The 18,034-nt window shown below is 37.1% G+C and overlaps 1 protein-coding gene across 1 annotated transcript in view; it reads left to right on the forward strand.

Annotated features, from left to right (window-relative positions):
• BARD1 (BRCA1 associated RING domain 1) overlaps window positions 1-18,034 on the forward strand; it is a 72,503-nt gene that overhangs the window by 39,672 nt on the left and 14,797 nt on the right. Inside the window, exons 7-9 of the mRNA XM_029226131.1 lie at window positions 5,752-5,860; window positions 11,598-11,730; window positions 12,305-12,397. Coding sequence (XP_029081964.1) covers window positions 5,752-5,860; window positions 11,598-11,730; window positions 12,305-12,397 — 335 coding nt within the window. The remainder of the gene's footprint in view (window positions 1-5,751; window positions 5,861-11,597; window positions 11,731-12,304; window positions 12,398-18,034) is intronic.

Raw genomic sequence — 18,034 nt, forward strand, 5'->3', positions numbered from 1 at the left:
TTTTTTTTTTTTTTTCGGTACATGGGCCTCTCACTGTGTGGCCTCTCCTGTTGCGGAGCACAGGCTCCAGACGCGCAGGCCCAGCGGCCATGGCTCACGGGCCCAGCCGCTTCGCAGCATGTGGGATCTTCCCGGACCGGGGCATGAACCCGCGTCCCCTGCATCGGCAGGCGGACTCCCAACCACTGTGCCACCAGGGAAGCCCTAGAGTTCAAATTTTAAGTTGAAAACTTTCACCTCCACACTGGGCAGGAAGTTCAGTGAAGAGGTGTGTCCAATAATCTAGGGGACAAGTGATGAGAGTCTGAATTAAAGTCGTGACAGTAGCAGTGGGGGGTGGAGGGGGAATTGGCTGTTTTTATCAACTTATTCCTTCACATGAAGTTTGGTTTACTATGTTAAGTTTCAAGAATATCCTATTATGATTTTGATTAAAATTGGGTAAGTGTATAGATAATAGTGGATTAATAAAGTTGATTTCTCACTCAGGACCATGGTATGTTTCTCTGTTTGTTTAAGTCTTCTGTTATACATCTTAGTCAAGTTTTTAATCTGTTTTATATATGTGTGTTTGTATACACATGGAACTAACTATTTATTGAGATTTTCCTAGGTATTTGAGCCTTTTGTTGCCCTGGTGAAGTGGATATTCTGTTAATAAATAAAACTTGTTATTCCTGATATAGAGGAAAGCTGTTGATTTTAGTGTGTTTCTCTTATACCTAGCCAACACCTAATTTGAAGGATTTAATGGTCATTTATTAACTTTTATTTCTTACTGCCTTTGTCACAGCTTCCAGAACAATATTTTAAAATAGTATTGATAGCTGGCATGCTTGTTTTATTCTCATTTTTAAAAAATAGTGACTGTAGGTTTATAAGTCACTATTAAAATCAATATTAAAAATAAAGATCTTCTCATACAGATGGCCAACAGGCACATGAAAAGGTACCCATATCACTAATTATTAGAGAAATGCAGATCAAAACCACAGTGAGGTACCTGCCACCTCACACTGGTCAGAATGGCCACCATCAAAAAGTCTACAAGTAATAAATGCTGGAGAGGGTGTGGAGAAAAGGGAACCCTCCTACACTGTTGATGGGAATGTAAATTGGTGCAGCTGCTATGGAAAACAGTATGGAGACTCCTTAAAAAACTAAAAATAGAGCTGCCATATGATCCAGGAATCCCACTCCTGGGCATACACCTGGAGAAAACCATAACTCGAAAGGCTGCATGCACCCTGATGTTCACTGCAGCACTGCTTAAAATAGCCAAGACATGGAATCAACCTAAACGTCCATTGACAGGAATTGATAAAGAAGAGGTGGTATATGTATAAATACAATGGAATATTACTCAGCCATGAAAAAGAATGAAATAATGCCATTTGCAGCAACTTGGATGGACCTAGAGATTATCATACTAAGTGAAGTAAGTCAGACAGAAAAAGACAAATACCACATAATATCACTTTTATATGGAAGCTCAAATATGATGCAAATGAACTTATTTACAAAACTGAAACAGACCCACAGACATAGAAAACAAACTTATAGTTACCAAAGGGGAAAGGGGATGGGGGAGGGATAAATTAGGAGTTTGGGATTAACAGATACAAACCACTATAAATAAAATAGATAAGCAACAAAGTCCTACTGTATAGCACAGGGAACTGTATTCAATATCCTATAATAAACCATGGTGGAAAAGAGTATGAAAAAAAAAAATATATATGTGTGTATATATGTATGTATAACTGAATCACTTTGCTATATACCAGAAAATAGCACAACATTGTAAATCAACTATACTTCAATTAAAAAAAAATCTTCTTCCCAGTTATTTTACCATTTTTAAACAAGACTGTATTTTATTTTATTAAGTGATTTTGAGATGATCTTAGACTTTTTGCCTGTTGATGTCATTAACACATTTTAAAATATTACACCATGTTACATGCCTGGGATAAACTTGACTTAGTGTATTGTGTTATTCTTTAAACAAATACTTTACATTAGTTTGCTAGGGTTTTATTTAAGACTTTTGCATCTATAGGTGTAAGTTAGAATGGTTTGTTTTTTAGGTTTCATTTTTGCCCTCAGATTTTGATATGAAAATCATACTTACAGCTTCTTAAACATAATCAGGATGCTTTCCACCTTCTCTGGTCTGGGGGATGTGAATGGAGTATCTTACAGAAATAATTCCCACCCTGCCTCCTGTTTTCCATCCCCTGTCCCTTGTCTCCAACCTGATATAACATTATTTTGATAACTTTCATACTGTATAATATTTGGAGATCTCTCTCAATTTGGTTACTAGTTGTTATCACTCTGAAATAATAATGTATTAATAATAGAGTGCAGGAACTAAAGAGAAACGGACTTTTTGTTATCCCATTAAATTTATTCTGAAATCATCCCTGTGGACTATAATACAAAGTTTACGTATTTTATAGTTTTATCTGAGGCCATATGTGTACTTCTGACTTTATCTTTTATTTTGATTTAATTTTAATATTCTAATACTTTACTGTTTTCTTAAAGTCACATTTTGCTTAGAGTAATTTCTTATGTGCTTTGAGCTTTTGCTGTGCAAACTTTGGCATTTTTTAAATGCCTCTTACATTTGAATACAGTGTTAATTCATTTAACTCTGAATTTACTTGTGTTTTGCATGAGAAATTTACTTCTTAAGGACTAAAATGAGAGTCCATTACCTAAGAAGGAAAATTTGTTCTATATTAACTTCAGATGTGAGAATAAGGTTCATATCTTCTATACTTCTTTGTTGCTCAAGAATATTTATATTGATAACTGTTCAAAACCTCATTGGCTATCCATCTGCACTGCCTTCTGTGCATCCCAGTGTGAACTTAAAACCAAAGCTATTCCAGTCACATCAGAACTATTTTGAGTGTTTGGAGAATATCATATGCTTTTTTTTTTTTTTTTTTTTTAACAGAAATACAGAGTTTAGGATTTGTTACTTGGTCTGCTATTAACAGAGTTTTCCTTGCAAGGATGTAGAATTCTTAATTAGAAAATAGTATATAGACCATTGGACTTATTAATTATTCCACTGCCCTAGTTAATGTTTAAAAAATTAATCTGTAACAGATAATTTATGTTTTATAGCTTTTAAAAAAGCATGTTGCTCTTTTGAATTTCTCTGCTTTTTCTTGCTTCACCGCAGTTCAAGTGACTTGAAAACTTAAAATCTATGTTTGCAATTTCATAGTTGTTCATAAAGGATTTCATCATGGACCATCTTGGTAGTCTGTCATGCATGATAGGTTTAGCATTAGTAAAAAAGCCTTTTTGCATGTGTGTTTGGGATCGAATGATCTATATGTGCAAGTGCAAGTTTAAATTTGCCCATCTCTCCTTCTCCCCTTCTACTGGTGGTAAAACTCATCTTGGGCACAGTTGTAGGTGGGTGTCTATTCTATCATTCTTGAGGGGCAGAGGACATTGAAGTGCCATACTGTATTCTGAACTCTACCTTTGGGGTAAAGCCAAAATGTTAAACTCCTGAAAAAAACCTGAAGTGTTAAACTTCCTTTTTATTAGCCTTAGTGATTAAAAAGAATCCTAGTGAGGAAAGGACTTTTCAGAGTCATCTAGTTTATACTTTTTATCTTTACATTGTACATTCATACTTTTTATCTTTTATGTTGTACCATATAGGAAAACATAAATCTACTCCTATTTTAATGTTGCTAAGAAACCAGGTTTCTGTCCTTCCCTTTAGTGTATATGTAAATTGTCATTACAAAGCATACATGAAGTATGTCATAAAATTGGAGAAAATAAAGAGAAGAGGTCAACACTGGAGATGTAACTTATGTTCCTATATCTTCATTTTGTATCTGTCTCCCCCAAAATGCCAATCTGTTAATATTAATAGCAAGCAATTATTGAGCACTTACTATCTGCCAGGCACTGTTTTAAGTGCTTTTGATACATTAATTCACTTGGTCCTTACATATATTAATCCGACGAAGTAGGTTGTATTCTCGTTTTACAGATGAGGAAACAGAGGCATAGGAGGTTAAATACCTCTAAAGTCATACAACTATTGAGTGGCAGAGCTGGAATCTAAATTCAGGCCATCTGATTGTGTAACTCTAGCTCTTAGCTACCCTGCCTCTGTTGATGATATCCCTTCTGCTTACAACTGTCTAGGGAGCTGTTCAGGGTTTCTTGTGCCCTAAGGAGACAGTCGACCTCTTCAGTACCATCCTTTTTGTTTCTGGTCACAGCTTACATTTCCAGAACACCCCATTCTTCTGTGCATTCTCTCTCTTCTCTTTCTGTCTTTCTCCTCCTTCTTCTCTTCTGTCTTTCTTGCTCTTCTCTTTGTTTTTAAATTTTTTGGTGTTTCTCATTTGCCACACTAGCTCACTTCAACGCCTTCGCACAAGGCCTTCGCTACTCTCTGCTGGGAGACTCATTCTACTTCTGTACCTCCTTTTATTCTTTCTCCTTTCACATCTAAGCAGCTTCACCAGGCTTTTAAGTTCTTCCTATTTTCTTTCCTCTGCTTTTGCCCCACTGAGCTCTGTGCAGACCTTATATCTCATTGGTTCTTACGGGAGCACAGGCTCCCGACGCGCAGGCTCAGCGGCCATGGCTCACGGGCCCAGCCTCTCCGCAGCATGTGGGATCTTCCCGGACCGGGGCACGAACCCGTGTCCCCTGCATCGGCAGGCGGACTCTCAACCACTGCGCCACCAGGGAAGCCCCCACACTGCATTTTTTTACATGAACATTAATGACCATTATATAGATACCATGTAATCTTAAAAAAACAGAAAATTTTAAACGAAATGTTCATTTTAGAAAATTTTTCTGCCATGGTATAATAAATTAAAATCATTTTGAAACCATATGTAAAGAAGTGGAATAATAGACATGGTGCTGTAGTTTTAACAATTTATTTATGATTGGGAGACTAGTCATGGGCAATATGGAATATTGTTGGAATGAATGGAAGGAAAATGTGACCTTGTCAAGTCGTTGGAACCTTTCTCTCTGTTTTCTAATCTATGAAATAACCATTGTACGATGTTTCTGAGGTCTCTTCCAGTATCATATTCTGTGACTCGTGAATTAGTGCATGCTGGGAATTCTGCGTCAGCGTGTGCTCTGCAGCACGTCAGTTTGCTCTGTGACGGCTGTGATTGCTGTCGATTATAGTGCACATGCATAGTAAAATTAATCTAAAAAGTGCCCTGTTTACTACTGTATTAAATTGTTTGTCATGTGGCATAGTTTTCCTTCTAGTGGATCTAAATTCCTACCTTGTGAATTTATCTAATTTCTGTATTTGTTTATATAGACTATGGAGCCTATAATAGCTACAGTAAATGATTTTTACTTGCATATGAAAGCATCTCACCCCATAGTGATTAATGATTATGAAGCTATATTTTAAAATATGAATATGAATACACAAGAATACAGAGTTGTGAAAAACTTCATGTGTAAGTAACAATAAATTCAGTTAGAAATACCCCCATAATGGTCTGGCGTCAAATTGAAATTTTATATCTTTTTTCTATTCAGCAGCTTGTGGTACTTGATCCTTATGCCTTATGTGAATTCTTGAGTCATTTTTTTTTAGTAAAAATTGTATATTATTAAGGAAGTCGAAAAAGTTGTTCCACTAGTGTATTCATTTAGTTAAGAATCAAATCACACATTTTATTTACTTAAACCCATCTGCGCTTATTTTACCAGTAACATATTTGGTCTGCGGCCTGTGGATTATACAGACAGTGAAAATATGAAATCGCTGTTGCTGCTACCAGAGAAGAATGAATCATCATCAACTAGCCATTGTTCAGTAGTGAGTATGGTTTTAGCTTTGGGAAATTTATGTATTTTATTGAAATCAGTCATAAAACGAACATAATGACAAAATTTCCAGTTAGCGAACTGCTTTCATTCACCAATTGAGCACTTTCTGCGTAGTAGCTATTGTGAATTCAAGTTCAAAGGCATAATCAGAATAAATAAATATTTATTAACCTGCCCCCTCTATATTTTAGGCAGCACTCATACAGCAATAAATATGACTGATAGAACTCTTATTCTCAAGAAGCTTACATTCTGGTGAGAGCTAGGAAAGAAAAAGACTGTAAATATGTAAACTAATAAAATACTTTCGGAAACTTATAAATGAGTGCTTTGAAGCAGATCTTATAGAGTGTAACAGAGTGGAGAATGGGGGCTCCAAAAAAGGCACTGTTTTAGCTGGGTCATCAAGGAGGGCCTTTAAAGAACCGATACTTGGTCTGAAACCTGAATGACGATGAGCGGGCATCCAGGTGAATATCTGGAGGACAAGTGTCCAAACAGAGGGAACAGCAAGTATGTAGGCCCTTCAGTGGATGACCCTGGTGTATTTGAAGATTAGAGAGAGGGTCATTATTGCTAGTGAATAGGGCATGTCTAAGAGTAATGGGAAACCATTGATAGGATTTAAAGCAAGGAATGGTATGATTTGATTTATGCTTTAGAAAGTTCACTCTAGCTGCTTTTTAATCAAGAAACGTGGGGTGGCAGCAAGAGTGGAAGCAGGGAGATCACTTAGGACTGTTTCTTTGTGACAGGAGAAAGATACCGTCCTGGATTAAGGTAACAGCAGTGGAGATTATGAGAAGTAATGAGATTAGTGTGTACTTTTGAGTTAATGCCACCAGAACTTTTGGATGGATTACATACAAAGTGTGGAGAAGGAGTAGAATTAATAGTGGAGAAGATGGTGGTGCCATTTACTGCCTTGTGGAAAGAATGCCTGTTCCTTAGGAACCTCTAGTTTAGTGGGGAATATGGATGTAAAAAAAATTATTACACACTGCAGTGAATTTGTAATACATGCCATAGAAAATGTACAGTAGAATCATGAAGGAAGAAGCTGACTTTAGGAGGGATTAGAAGAGAAGGTGACAAGGTGTTTAAGGAAGCCTTTAAAGGTACAACTTTTAGCAGGGTATCTAAAAGAGTGCTAGTGGCTGCACATAACGAAAACGTTCACTCAAATGCTTAAAGACAGTGTATTATCTTATATAAAGATAATCCCAATATAGGATAGCTCTTAATTTGGTTAGTTTAGCAATTACGTGGCTGCACCAAAGACCCAAATTATTTCTTTTGTTCTACTTCACCATCCTCCGCTTGGTGGCTTTGTCCTCACTAATCTCCCTCCTAGTGGCTGCAGGATAATTGCCACAATTCCAGATGTGACAGTGTCCAGCGTTAGGACCAAAACCCTTCCCAGAAGCCTTCCAGTGGACTTGCCCTTTATGTCTTACTGGTCAGGACTGGTCACGCAATTGTTTTTGGCATACATCACGGTTGAAGATAGGGTCAGTCCTTGAAGAGTGGGTGTCTGAACAAAATTAGGATTCTGTTAGTGTGGAGGGAGTGAGGAATGGCTTTTGATTGCTTGCTGCAATCAGGTGTACGAAGCAGGGATGGCAGGCCAAATCTAAGGGACAGCTGGTCAGAGAAACAGAGACACGAAGGACCTTAGAAATTTGAGAAACTAGAGTTCAGCGTTAGAGGAGCATGAGGTGTGTTAAAGAGCAGTTGGAGGTAAAGAGATTGTGAAAGACCTTGAGTTCCCTGTGGAGGAGTTTAGACTTTATTCCCCAGTTAGTGGGGCGCCTTTAGCGTGTCTCTAAGTGGAATGGGACTCTGCAGGGGGTAGTTGGGGGCAGGCCGGGACTGAAGACTGGGTAGGAGGCTATTGAAGTGGGATCCATGTGTGAAATGGTGAGGACTGGAACTACAAATGGTGGGGGAAGGAGGAGGTGTGTGGAGAGGAGATGAGGGCTTTTAGAGAGACAGGGATGGTGGAGGCACTGTATCTTAGCAACTGCCCAGATGGGGGAAAATGAGAGAAAAGGATGAGCTGAGATCTAGAACTGTTCAGAGAAGACTTCTTGTCTAGTGAGGGTAGTGGAATAGTGATTGACCCCATTGTTTGAGATAAGGAGGTCACCGAAAGTGTTTATAATTTGAGGTGGTCATAGGTGCTGTCACAGGCTGGTTACCCTTATACTTTGAAAACTCTTAATGTCCTGCTCTAGACTTAAGCCTTTTAAGTGTGCCCCATCTATAGAATTGGAAGACCTAGAAATTAGCAGTTTAATTTCCTCATTTTATAAATGAGAAAACTGAGACGTAGTGTGATTTGCCCAGGGTTAACCAGCCATAGGAAAAAAAAAACTTTTTTAATGGATCAATTAGAACTTAAATTTCTTAAATCTTAGGTCAGTATTCATTCAGTCCCATCATACCTAACTATAAATTGGCACTTTATTCATTTGGACTTGAACTCTGCTGGCAGAACATAAATAAGTTGTCATTTGCCAATGTTTCTTTTATGTAAAATCTGGGAAAGGATTATTTTAGATATGTCAAAAATAAAGATATCTTTATGGTATTATCGGAATCTGAGAGTGGCAATCTTCCTTTTAATTCAACTATCCAATTACGATCCTGTTTTTATTAAATGTAAGAAACCTATACTTTCTTCATGTCACAGGGACATAGCCTGTGAATATCGTTATTTACTATCTTAATGGTAGATCGTTGGCTAAGGAAACGACAATGAATGGTAAAATGTCCTCAAGTTGAAAGGGTTGTTTCTTTTTTTTTTTTTTTTCTTTTTTTTTGCGGTACGCGGGCCTCTCACTGCTGTGGCCTCTCCCGTTGCGGAGCGCAGACTCAGCGGCCATGGCTCATGGGCCCAGCCGCTCCGCGGCATGTGGGATCCTCCCGGACCGGCCGTGTCCCCTGCATCAGCAGGCAGACTCTCAATCACTGCGCCACCCGGGAAGCCCCTGAAAGGGTTGTTTCTTTACGTGTACTCATTAAAATCAAGCTCTGGGATCTGCTTCCCCAGCCACTATCAGACTCCCTTTCACTCATCTTTTTCAGCCACATAGGCTGCCTTGCTGTTTCTTGAATCCCCCCCAAACACGGTCCCATTTCAGATCCTTAGCATGAGCTGTTTTCTCCACCGGGAACAAATGTAGGGAGCCAGATGTACACATGGCATATGCTTCCTCACTCCCTCAGACTCCTTGTATAGTTTTTCAGGTCCTATTATTGATAAACTCATTAATTTGGATAAATTCAGAATAGCTAATTTTTCTAAGAAAAAGTTTCATATCTAATTATTCCTTAAATAAAAGTGTATTTAATGCCAGTGTACATAATATCTAATCTCTCTAAAAGCAGAGTATTGAAACTTTTGGATGTTTTCTGAACATCTTTTGAACCTCCTGGTTCTGAGACCTCTGCTTACTCTCAAATCAGATGCCTTCCCCACTCCCACCTCCCACCCCATATCAGACATGGGCTTTGATAGCTGTTTGCTTTATTTTATTCTTTTTTTTTTTATATATGCGGTACATGGGCCTCTCACTGTTGTGGCCTCTCCCGCTGCGGAGCACAGGCTCCGGACACGCAGGCTCAGCGGCCATGGCTCACGGGCCCAGCCGCTCCGCGGCATGTGGGATCCTCCCGGACCGGGGCACGAACCCGTGTCCCCTGTATCGGCAGGCGGACTCTCAACCACTGCGCCACCAGGGAAGCCCAATTTTATTCATTTTTTAAAGAGCTTTCCTTAACTATGAAAAATTAGTGCTAGTTTCTCTTTTTTATTCTAATTTAGAAACTGGATAGGAAAATGCTTGACCCACTTTGGTGCTTTCCTGAGGTTGGTGGAAATAGTATCATATGCTATATTTAGAATTGATATCTTTTCATTTGTTATTTCGTGCAGAGAACTACTTTAGCTGAAGTGGAGTTATATAAATTGAAAAGTAATGTGTTCCATTTAGAGCTATTTTATGGCACTTATTTGTATAACTGACAAAAATATTTGAAATGCTGTTTTTTAATATTATCATTGTATAGCAATGGAATGATTGATAAATTAGACAACTATTTTCATCTATGGAGTGTTTACAGTGTTTAGGTTAGGCATGGTTACCTCATCTTATAATTTAGTGAATAGGAAAGATAAGTGGACAGAAATGTGATGTCAGTATGTGTGTGGTGTGTGCACAGCATATCCAGGAAAACCTTTGCAACTTGAACCTTAGAGAAAGAAGTAATTCAGTAAGCCGAACTTTTAAGTGTTGAATATTGCCATTAAAAAAACTTTTTATAGAAATCTTTTTTAAAATGTCTTGAATACACACTTAAATACATAGTAGAATCTTACTTAATGTATTTTGAGTGAATGAATTATTGAGATCAATCTGTTTACAGTTGTAGCCAACAGTTTATGTGTAATATTGTACAGCATCAGACTGGATAAATTAAATTATCGCTACTCAGATATGTGAAATGAATATTTAAATATCAGTTTTCTCCAATCTGCTTGCTGAACTATACTGGTAATTATACCTGCAGTGTTTCACTCATGTTCTGTGGAACTTTTGAGAGCCCAGATGTCCAGAATACATATACACTCATACATTTAGGAGGACCCTTTGTATGGTGTTTGAAAATTAAAGTATTATGTTTGGCTTTTTATCTTGTAATACAGTAGTGCTGATTTACGTTTTCTTTCTTATCTGCTGGGTCATTGCTTTTCTTTTCTCCGGTAGCTTTTGGCTAACTCTCACTCCAATTTCATTTATTAAATTTCTGTTGGCTGCTATTGAAAACACTGTCCCGTTGCTTCTTTGAATCTTGCATGTCTAATCTTTAACGGTATCCATTGGTGCTGTGCTAGAAGTCTTAGTTTTCTTTAATTTTTTATGTAATCTCGGTTTAAATTAAAAAGACCAAGTTGAGTTTAACTCTATTGGAATAAGTTAGTGGGGGGGGAGTTAGAGAATTGATCATTTTAAGTGGGTATTTTGGGTTACTTTAAAAAAAGGGGGGGGTGCTTACTGGTGACAGAATGAAGTTGTAAAACCCTAGAGAGACCCAATTTAGCAAGGAGGGACTTCCTAGTGGCACAGCGGTTAAGAATCCGCCTGCCAGTGCAGAGGACACAGGTTCAATCCCTGGCCCGGGAAGATCCCACATGCCGTGCGGAGCAACTGAGCTCGTGCGCCACAGCTACTGAGCCTGAGTTCTAGAGCCCATGAGCCGCAACTACTGAGCCCGTGCACCACAAATACTGAAGCCCGCGCGCCTAGAGCCCGTGCTCCGCAACAAGACAAGCCACCGCAATGACAAGCATGTGTACTGCAGTAAAGAGTAGCCCCCTGCTCGCTGCAACTAGAAAAAGCCCCCGCGCATCAACAAAGACCCAATGCAACCAAAAACAAATAAAAAATAAAATAAATTTATTAAAAAAAAAATAGAATCAAGGAAAGAAGACATCCTGGGTATAGACAGCTAGCCCAAGTAGTGTTTTATTGGGAGAAGGGGGTAAAGAAATAGAAAAACAGTTATTCAAATGCCTTGAGCATTAAGGTTCAATGGAAATTTTGGGGAATTACTAGATAAACTAAGGAATGAAATCCAAGCTTGTATCAATTGAAAGTCAGTTTAATTTTTCTCTAATCTTTAAATGTTTTTAACACTGGCCTCTCCTCTTCCACTGACAGGTAAACACTGGTCAGCGCAGGGATGGGCCTCTTGTACTTATAGGCAGTGGACTTTCTTCAGAACAACAGCAAATGCTCAGTGAGCTTGCAGCAATTCTTAAGGCTAAAAAATGTGCTGAGTTTGACAGTACAGGTGAGGATTATTTATTTATTTTCGGTTGAAGAAATTTTTAAATGGGTAATTCCATTGTAGAGCTCCCTTTGATAATTTATATGTTTTAACCATTGGGATCTGACTATATACTTTGAATCTGGTAATAATTCTAAAATGTTTTTACAGTTATAAACTACTTACTTAAAAGTCTTAATTTAGTTAGGAAATATAAAGTTTAAAGCTTTGCACCTATTTTAAGACAGAACAATACATCAGAGCAATTTTATGAGTTTGCTAATGACAAATAAATTGTAATGCAGCGTAATGCTTTACTTCCTTAATTATAATTTGAAATAGAAAAGAAAAATTTGTGTTGGCTACTGTGGCTTTAAGATATATGGTTTATGATCTGGTTTTTCATGTTGGTAGCCAGAATAGAGAATGAAACTAAATAAAAGAAGTCTTATACCTAAGTATAAAAATTGTTGCCTTTCAAGAAAATTCAGGTATAAGTTTATAAAATGTAGACTAACTGGTTATAAAAAGCAGACTGCTTAAAAAAGTATTTCGGTTTATATTTCTGTTTCTCTTATTGCTTTTTTTTGTTTTCCAGTAACTCATGTCATTGTTCCTGGTGATACAGTTCAAAGCACCCTGAAATGTATGCTGGGGATTCTCAGTGGTTGCTGGATCCTGAAATTTGAATGTAAGTATTGGATTTGGGAGAATTACAAAAGGAATTAAGTAATGAAATAAAATGAAATTGACTAATATCATTTTTATAATACACTACTACCAATAATTATTTAAGGACCTTATGCTGATTTTTTTTTTACCTCTGGTTAGTCACTGCATTTTGAAAAAGCGTCTCATATTAATGGTATTATTTAGATGTTCTTAGTAAATATCCACAAGTATGTTTCAAAATCTCTTATTCTACAGTACCAACTATTTTAATTAAGAGTAAATGTATTATGTAATAGACCTGTAAGCTTAAACAACCTGTATTACTATTATGTGATATATTTAACTTAATAAATGTATGTTTTAAATATACAACTATGAAATGAAAGTAGTTTGTTGCTTTCCCTTTTTGATTCCTAAAAACTGTATAACTGTCTCTTTTGCTCTCTTAGCTAATATGATATATTTTAGGAAGCTATTTGGCAATTTAGACTGCGCTGTACTACCTCGTTTGGGGCGAATACACTAGGTAGTCTCTAAACCTCTGATGAAAATGTGTCCCCATTACCCCTTTCTAGTTATGTAGTCAAACACCACTACCTTTGGAGCTGCCTCTCACCTTCCCAGCTCTCACTTGTTTTTCTTAACCTTGGATTCACCTAGAACTTAACAAAATAAAAAGAAAGCTCATGCAAGGTTATTTTCTACTCCTCAGTCACTAAAGTATCTACTTGTGATATGATGGCTAATATAGGACACTATGATCTTTTTTGCTAACTAATTGTTTATAAAAGAATAGTGGCTATAAAGGGGGTACACAGGGAATCTTGTTATGATGCAGTTGAGTATCTTGATCCTAGTGGTAGTTATGTTACACAGTCTACACATGTGATTAAATGTCAGATGTACGTGCGCATGTGTGCACACATACACACAAAAGAGAGCATGTATAATTGATGAAATCTGAATAAGTTCTTCGGATTGTATTGGTGTCAAATTCTTGCTTTTGATAATTGTGCTATTGTTGTGTAAGATGTTAACATTGGAGACAGGGTGCATGGAACCTCCCTGTATGTTTCTTTGCAACCACCTGTGAATCTATAATTATTTCAAATTAAAAATTTAAAAAAGAATAGTGAGTATTTTTAATGAACCTTTCCTTTTAAGAAGCAAATGATGGATTAGTTTTGAAAAATCTTTTATAGCTTTATGTTTTGAAGGTTTTATGGCAGAGATGCTTGATGTAATCAAAATCTTTATATTATTAATTTAATCTGTTGTTTGAAATTAACTTGGTTTGTAAAAAAGTTTCCTTTTAGCAACTGATATTCACGTCTTTATAAAATACAGCTACCACTTTTCTTGTGATGGTAGTCTCCACTGATTTGGTCTGAGTCGGCTGTGACTAGTAATGCTACTCTATCTGTTCTCGTCAATATCTGTTACTAGACTCTGCCAGTCAACCAGTTAAACAAGTATGATAAACAACTGGACTGACTGGCCATTTACATAGAAAAAAAAGTTTCTCTTTATGTCTCTTACTTTTGAACTCTCATTTCCCTTTCTAATCAAGGGGCAAGTCTTATTGGGCCTCAGTATTTTAAAAAATGACTTAAAATGGATCCATGATTATAGATGTTTTTGTACTGAACTTGTGCCAGAAACCTTGCCTGTGGTTATAGGAAGGAATGGATTTTCATAATAGTAAGGTCTCAGTAATAAAGAAGCCATGTGAAATTTTGAATACTAAGACATTTACCACTTACCCAGTAAGTCTAGTTCTTGTGAATTTGCCAAACTTGCATCTATGTGTACAGACTACATGATTCATTTCCAAATATCTGCCTTCTTTAAGAAATGGGAGTTTTGTCACTTTAGTGGCTTGGTCATGTCATTTTTATAGAATCACTGATGGGTTCAAGCTGGCCTAATAGCGTGCTGCTTGGTGATTTTCACAGTAGTGAATAATATACTCTAATATCAATCGTTCTTTCAGGATAAAAGATGGATGGAATCTCTTACTGAAGTTCATATCCCCATATTGTCTAATACAAAGTTCAAATAGGTTTGAGAAATAGGTTTAGAGTTTAAGACAATTACTTTAAATAGCCGCTGGGTTTATAAAAAGAAAGCAAGAACCCTCAAATACTTTCTATCCTAATACATTTTTCTATGGTTTCTGTGTTGTTCTTTATTTTTTAAACATCTTTATTGGAGTATAATTGCTTTACAATGGTGTGTTAGTTTCTGCTTTACAACAAAATGAATCAGTTATATATATATATATACACATATATGTTCCCATATCTCTTCCCTTTTGCGTCTCCCTCCCTCCCACCCTCCCTATCCCACCCCTCCAGGCGGTCACAAAGCACCGATCTGATCTCCCTGTGCTATGCGGCTGCTTCCCACTAGCTATCTACCTTACGTTTGGTAGTGTATATATGCCCACGCCTCTCTCTCGCTTTGTCACAGCTTACCCTTCCCCCTCCCCATATCCTCAAGTCCATTCTCTAGTAGGTCTGTGTCTTTATTCCTGTTTTACCCCTAGGTTCTTCATGACATTTTTTTTTCTTAAATTCCATATATATGTGTTAGCATACGGTATTTGTCTCTCTCTTTCTGACTTACTTCACTCGGTATGACAGACTCTGGGTCTATCCACCTCATTACAAATAGCTCAATTTCGTTTCCTTTTATGGCTGAGTAATATTCCATTGTATATATGTGCCACGTCTTCTTTATCCATTCATCCGATGATGGACACTTGTTTCCATCTCCGGGCTACTGTAAATAGAGCTGCAGCGAACATTTTGGTACATGACTCTTTTTGAATTATGGTTTTCTCAGGGTATATGCCCAGTAGTGGGATTGCTGGGTGATATGGTAGCTCTATTTGTAGTTTTTTAAGGAACCTCCACACTGTTCTCCACAGTGGGTGTATCAATTTACATTCCCACCAACAGTGCAAGAGGGTTCCCTTTTCTCCACACCCTCTCCAGCATTTATTGTTTCTAGATTTTTTGTTGATGGCCATTCTGACTGGTGTGAGATGATATCTCATTGTATTTTTGATTTGCATTTCTCTAATGATTAGTGATGTTGAGCATTCTTTCATGTGTTTGTTGGCAGTCTGTATATCTTCTTTGGAGAAATGTCTATTTAGGTCTTCTGCCCATTTTTGGATAGGGTTGTTTGTTTTTTTGTTATTAAGCTGCATGAGCTGCTTATAAATTTTGGAGATTGATCCATTGTCCGTTGCTTCATTTGCAAATATTTTCTCCCATTCTGAAGGTTGTCTTTTGGTCTTGTTTATGGTTTCCTTTGCTGTGCAAAAGCTTTGAAGTTTCATTAGGTCCCATTTGTTTATTTTTGTTTTTATTTCCATTTCTCTAGGAGGTGGATCAAGAGGATCTTGCTGTGATTTATGTCATAGAGTGTCCTGCCTATATATTCCTCTAAGAGTTTTATAGTGTCCGGTCTTACATTTAGGTCTCTAATCCATTTTGAGCTTATTTTTGTGTATGGTGTTAGGGAGTGATCTAATCTCATACTTTTACATGTGCCTGTCCAGTTTTCCCAGCACCACTTATTGAAGAGGCTGTCCTTTCTCCACTGTATATTCCTGCCTCCTTTATCAAAGATAAGGTGACCATATGTGCGTGGGTTTATCTCTGGGCTTTCTATACTGTTCCATTGATCTTTCTGTTTTTGTGCCAGTACCATACTGTCTTGATTACTGTAGCTTTGTAGTATAGTCTGAAGTCAGGGAGCCTGATTCCTCCAGCTCCGTTTTTCATTCTCAAGATTGCTTTGGCTATTCAGGGTCTTTTGTGTTTCCATACAAATTGTGAAATGTTTTGTTCTACTTCTGTGAAAAATGCCAGTGGTAGTTTGATAGGGATTGCATTGAATCTGTAGATTGCTTTGGGTAGTAGAGTCGTTTTCACAATGTTGATTCTTCCAATCCAAGAACATGGTATATCTCTCCATCTATTTGTATCATCTTTAATTTCTTTCATCAGTGTCTTATAATTTTCTGCATACAGGTCTTTTGTCTCCTTAGGTAGGTTTATTCCTAGATATTTTATTCTTTTTGTTGCAGTGGTAAATGGGAGTGTTTTCTTGATTTCACTTTCAGATTTTTCATCATTAGTGTATAGGAATGCCAGAGAGTTCTGTGCATTAATTTTGTATCCTGCTGCTTTACCAAATTCATTGATTAGCTCTAGTAGTTTTCTCGTAGCATCTTTAGGATTGTCTGTGTATAGTATCATGTCATCTGCAAATAGTCACAGCTTTACTTCTTCTTTTCTGATTTGGATTTCTTTTATTTCCTTTTCTTCTCTGATTGCTGTGGCTAAAACTTCCAAAACTATGTTGAATAAGAGTGGTGAGAGTGGGCAACCTTGTTTTGTTCCTGATCTTAGTGGAAATGCTTTCAGTTTTTCACCATTGAGGACGATGTTGGCTGTGGGTTTGTCATATATGGCCTTTATTATGTTGAGGAAAGTTTCCTCTGTGCCTACTTTCTGCAGGGTTTTTATCATAAATGGGTGTGGAATTTTGTCAAAAGTTTTCCCTGCATCTATTGAGATGATCATATGGTTTTTCTCCTTCACTTTGTTAATATGGTGTATCACGTTGATTGATTTGCGTATATTTGAAGAATCCTTGCATTCCTGGAATAAACCCCACTTGATCATGGTGTATGATCTGTTTAATGTGCTGTTGGATTCTATTTGCTAGTATTTTGTTGAGGATTTTTGCATCTATGTTCATTAGTGATATTGGCCTGTAGTTTTCTTTCTTTGTGACATCCTTGTCTGGTTTTGGTTTCAGGGTGATGGTGGCCTCGTGGAATGAGTTTGGGAGTGTTCCTCCCTCTGCTATATTTTGGAAGAGTTTGAGAAGGATAGGTGTTAGCTCTTCTCTAAATGTTTGATAGAATTCGCCTGTGAAGCCATCTGGTCCTGGGCTTTTGTTTGTTGGAAGATTTTTAATCACTGTTTCAATTTCAGTGCTTGTGATTGGTCTACTCATATTTTCTATTTCTTCCTGATTCAGTCTTTGCAGGTTGTGCCTTTCTAAGCATTTGTCCATTTCTTCCAGGTTGTCCGTTTTATTGGAATAGAGTTGCTTGTAGTAATCGCTCATGATCCTTTGTATTTCTGCAGTGTCAGTTGTTACTTCTCATTTCTAATTCTATTGATTTGAGTCTTCCCCCTTTTTTTCTTGATGAGTCTGGCTAATGGTTTATCAATTTTGTTTATCTTCTCAAAGAACCAGCTTTTAGTTTTATTGATCTTTGCTATAATTTCCTTCATTTCTTTTTCATTTATTTCTGATCTGATTTTTATGATTTCTTTCCTTCTGCTAACCTTGGGGCTTTTTTGTTCTTCTTTCTCTAATTGCTTTAGTTACAGGGTTAGGTTGTTTATTCGAGATGTTTCCTGTTTCTTAAGATAGGATTGTATTGCTGTAACCTTCCCTCTTAGTACTATTTTTGCTGCATCCCATAGATTTTGGGTTGTCGTGTCTCCATTGTCATTTGTTTCTAGGTATTTTTTTATTTCCTCTTTGATTTCTTCAGTGATCATTTCGTTATTAAGTAGTGTATTGTTTAGCCTCCATGTGTTTGTATTTTTTACATATCTTT

Source organism: Monodon monoceros, unplaced genomic scaffold, assembly GCF_005190385.1.
Source record: "Monodon monoceros isolate NGI ecotype Baffin Bay Population unplaced genomic scaffold, NGI_Narwhal_1 Super_Scaffold_16, whole genome shotgun sequence".
NCBI classification, from domain to species: domain Eukaryota; kingdom Metazoa; phylum Chordata; class Mammalia; order Artiodactyla; family Monodontidae; genus Monodon; species Monodon monoceros.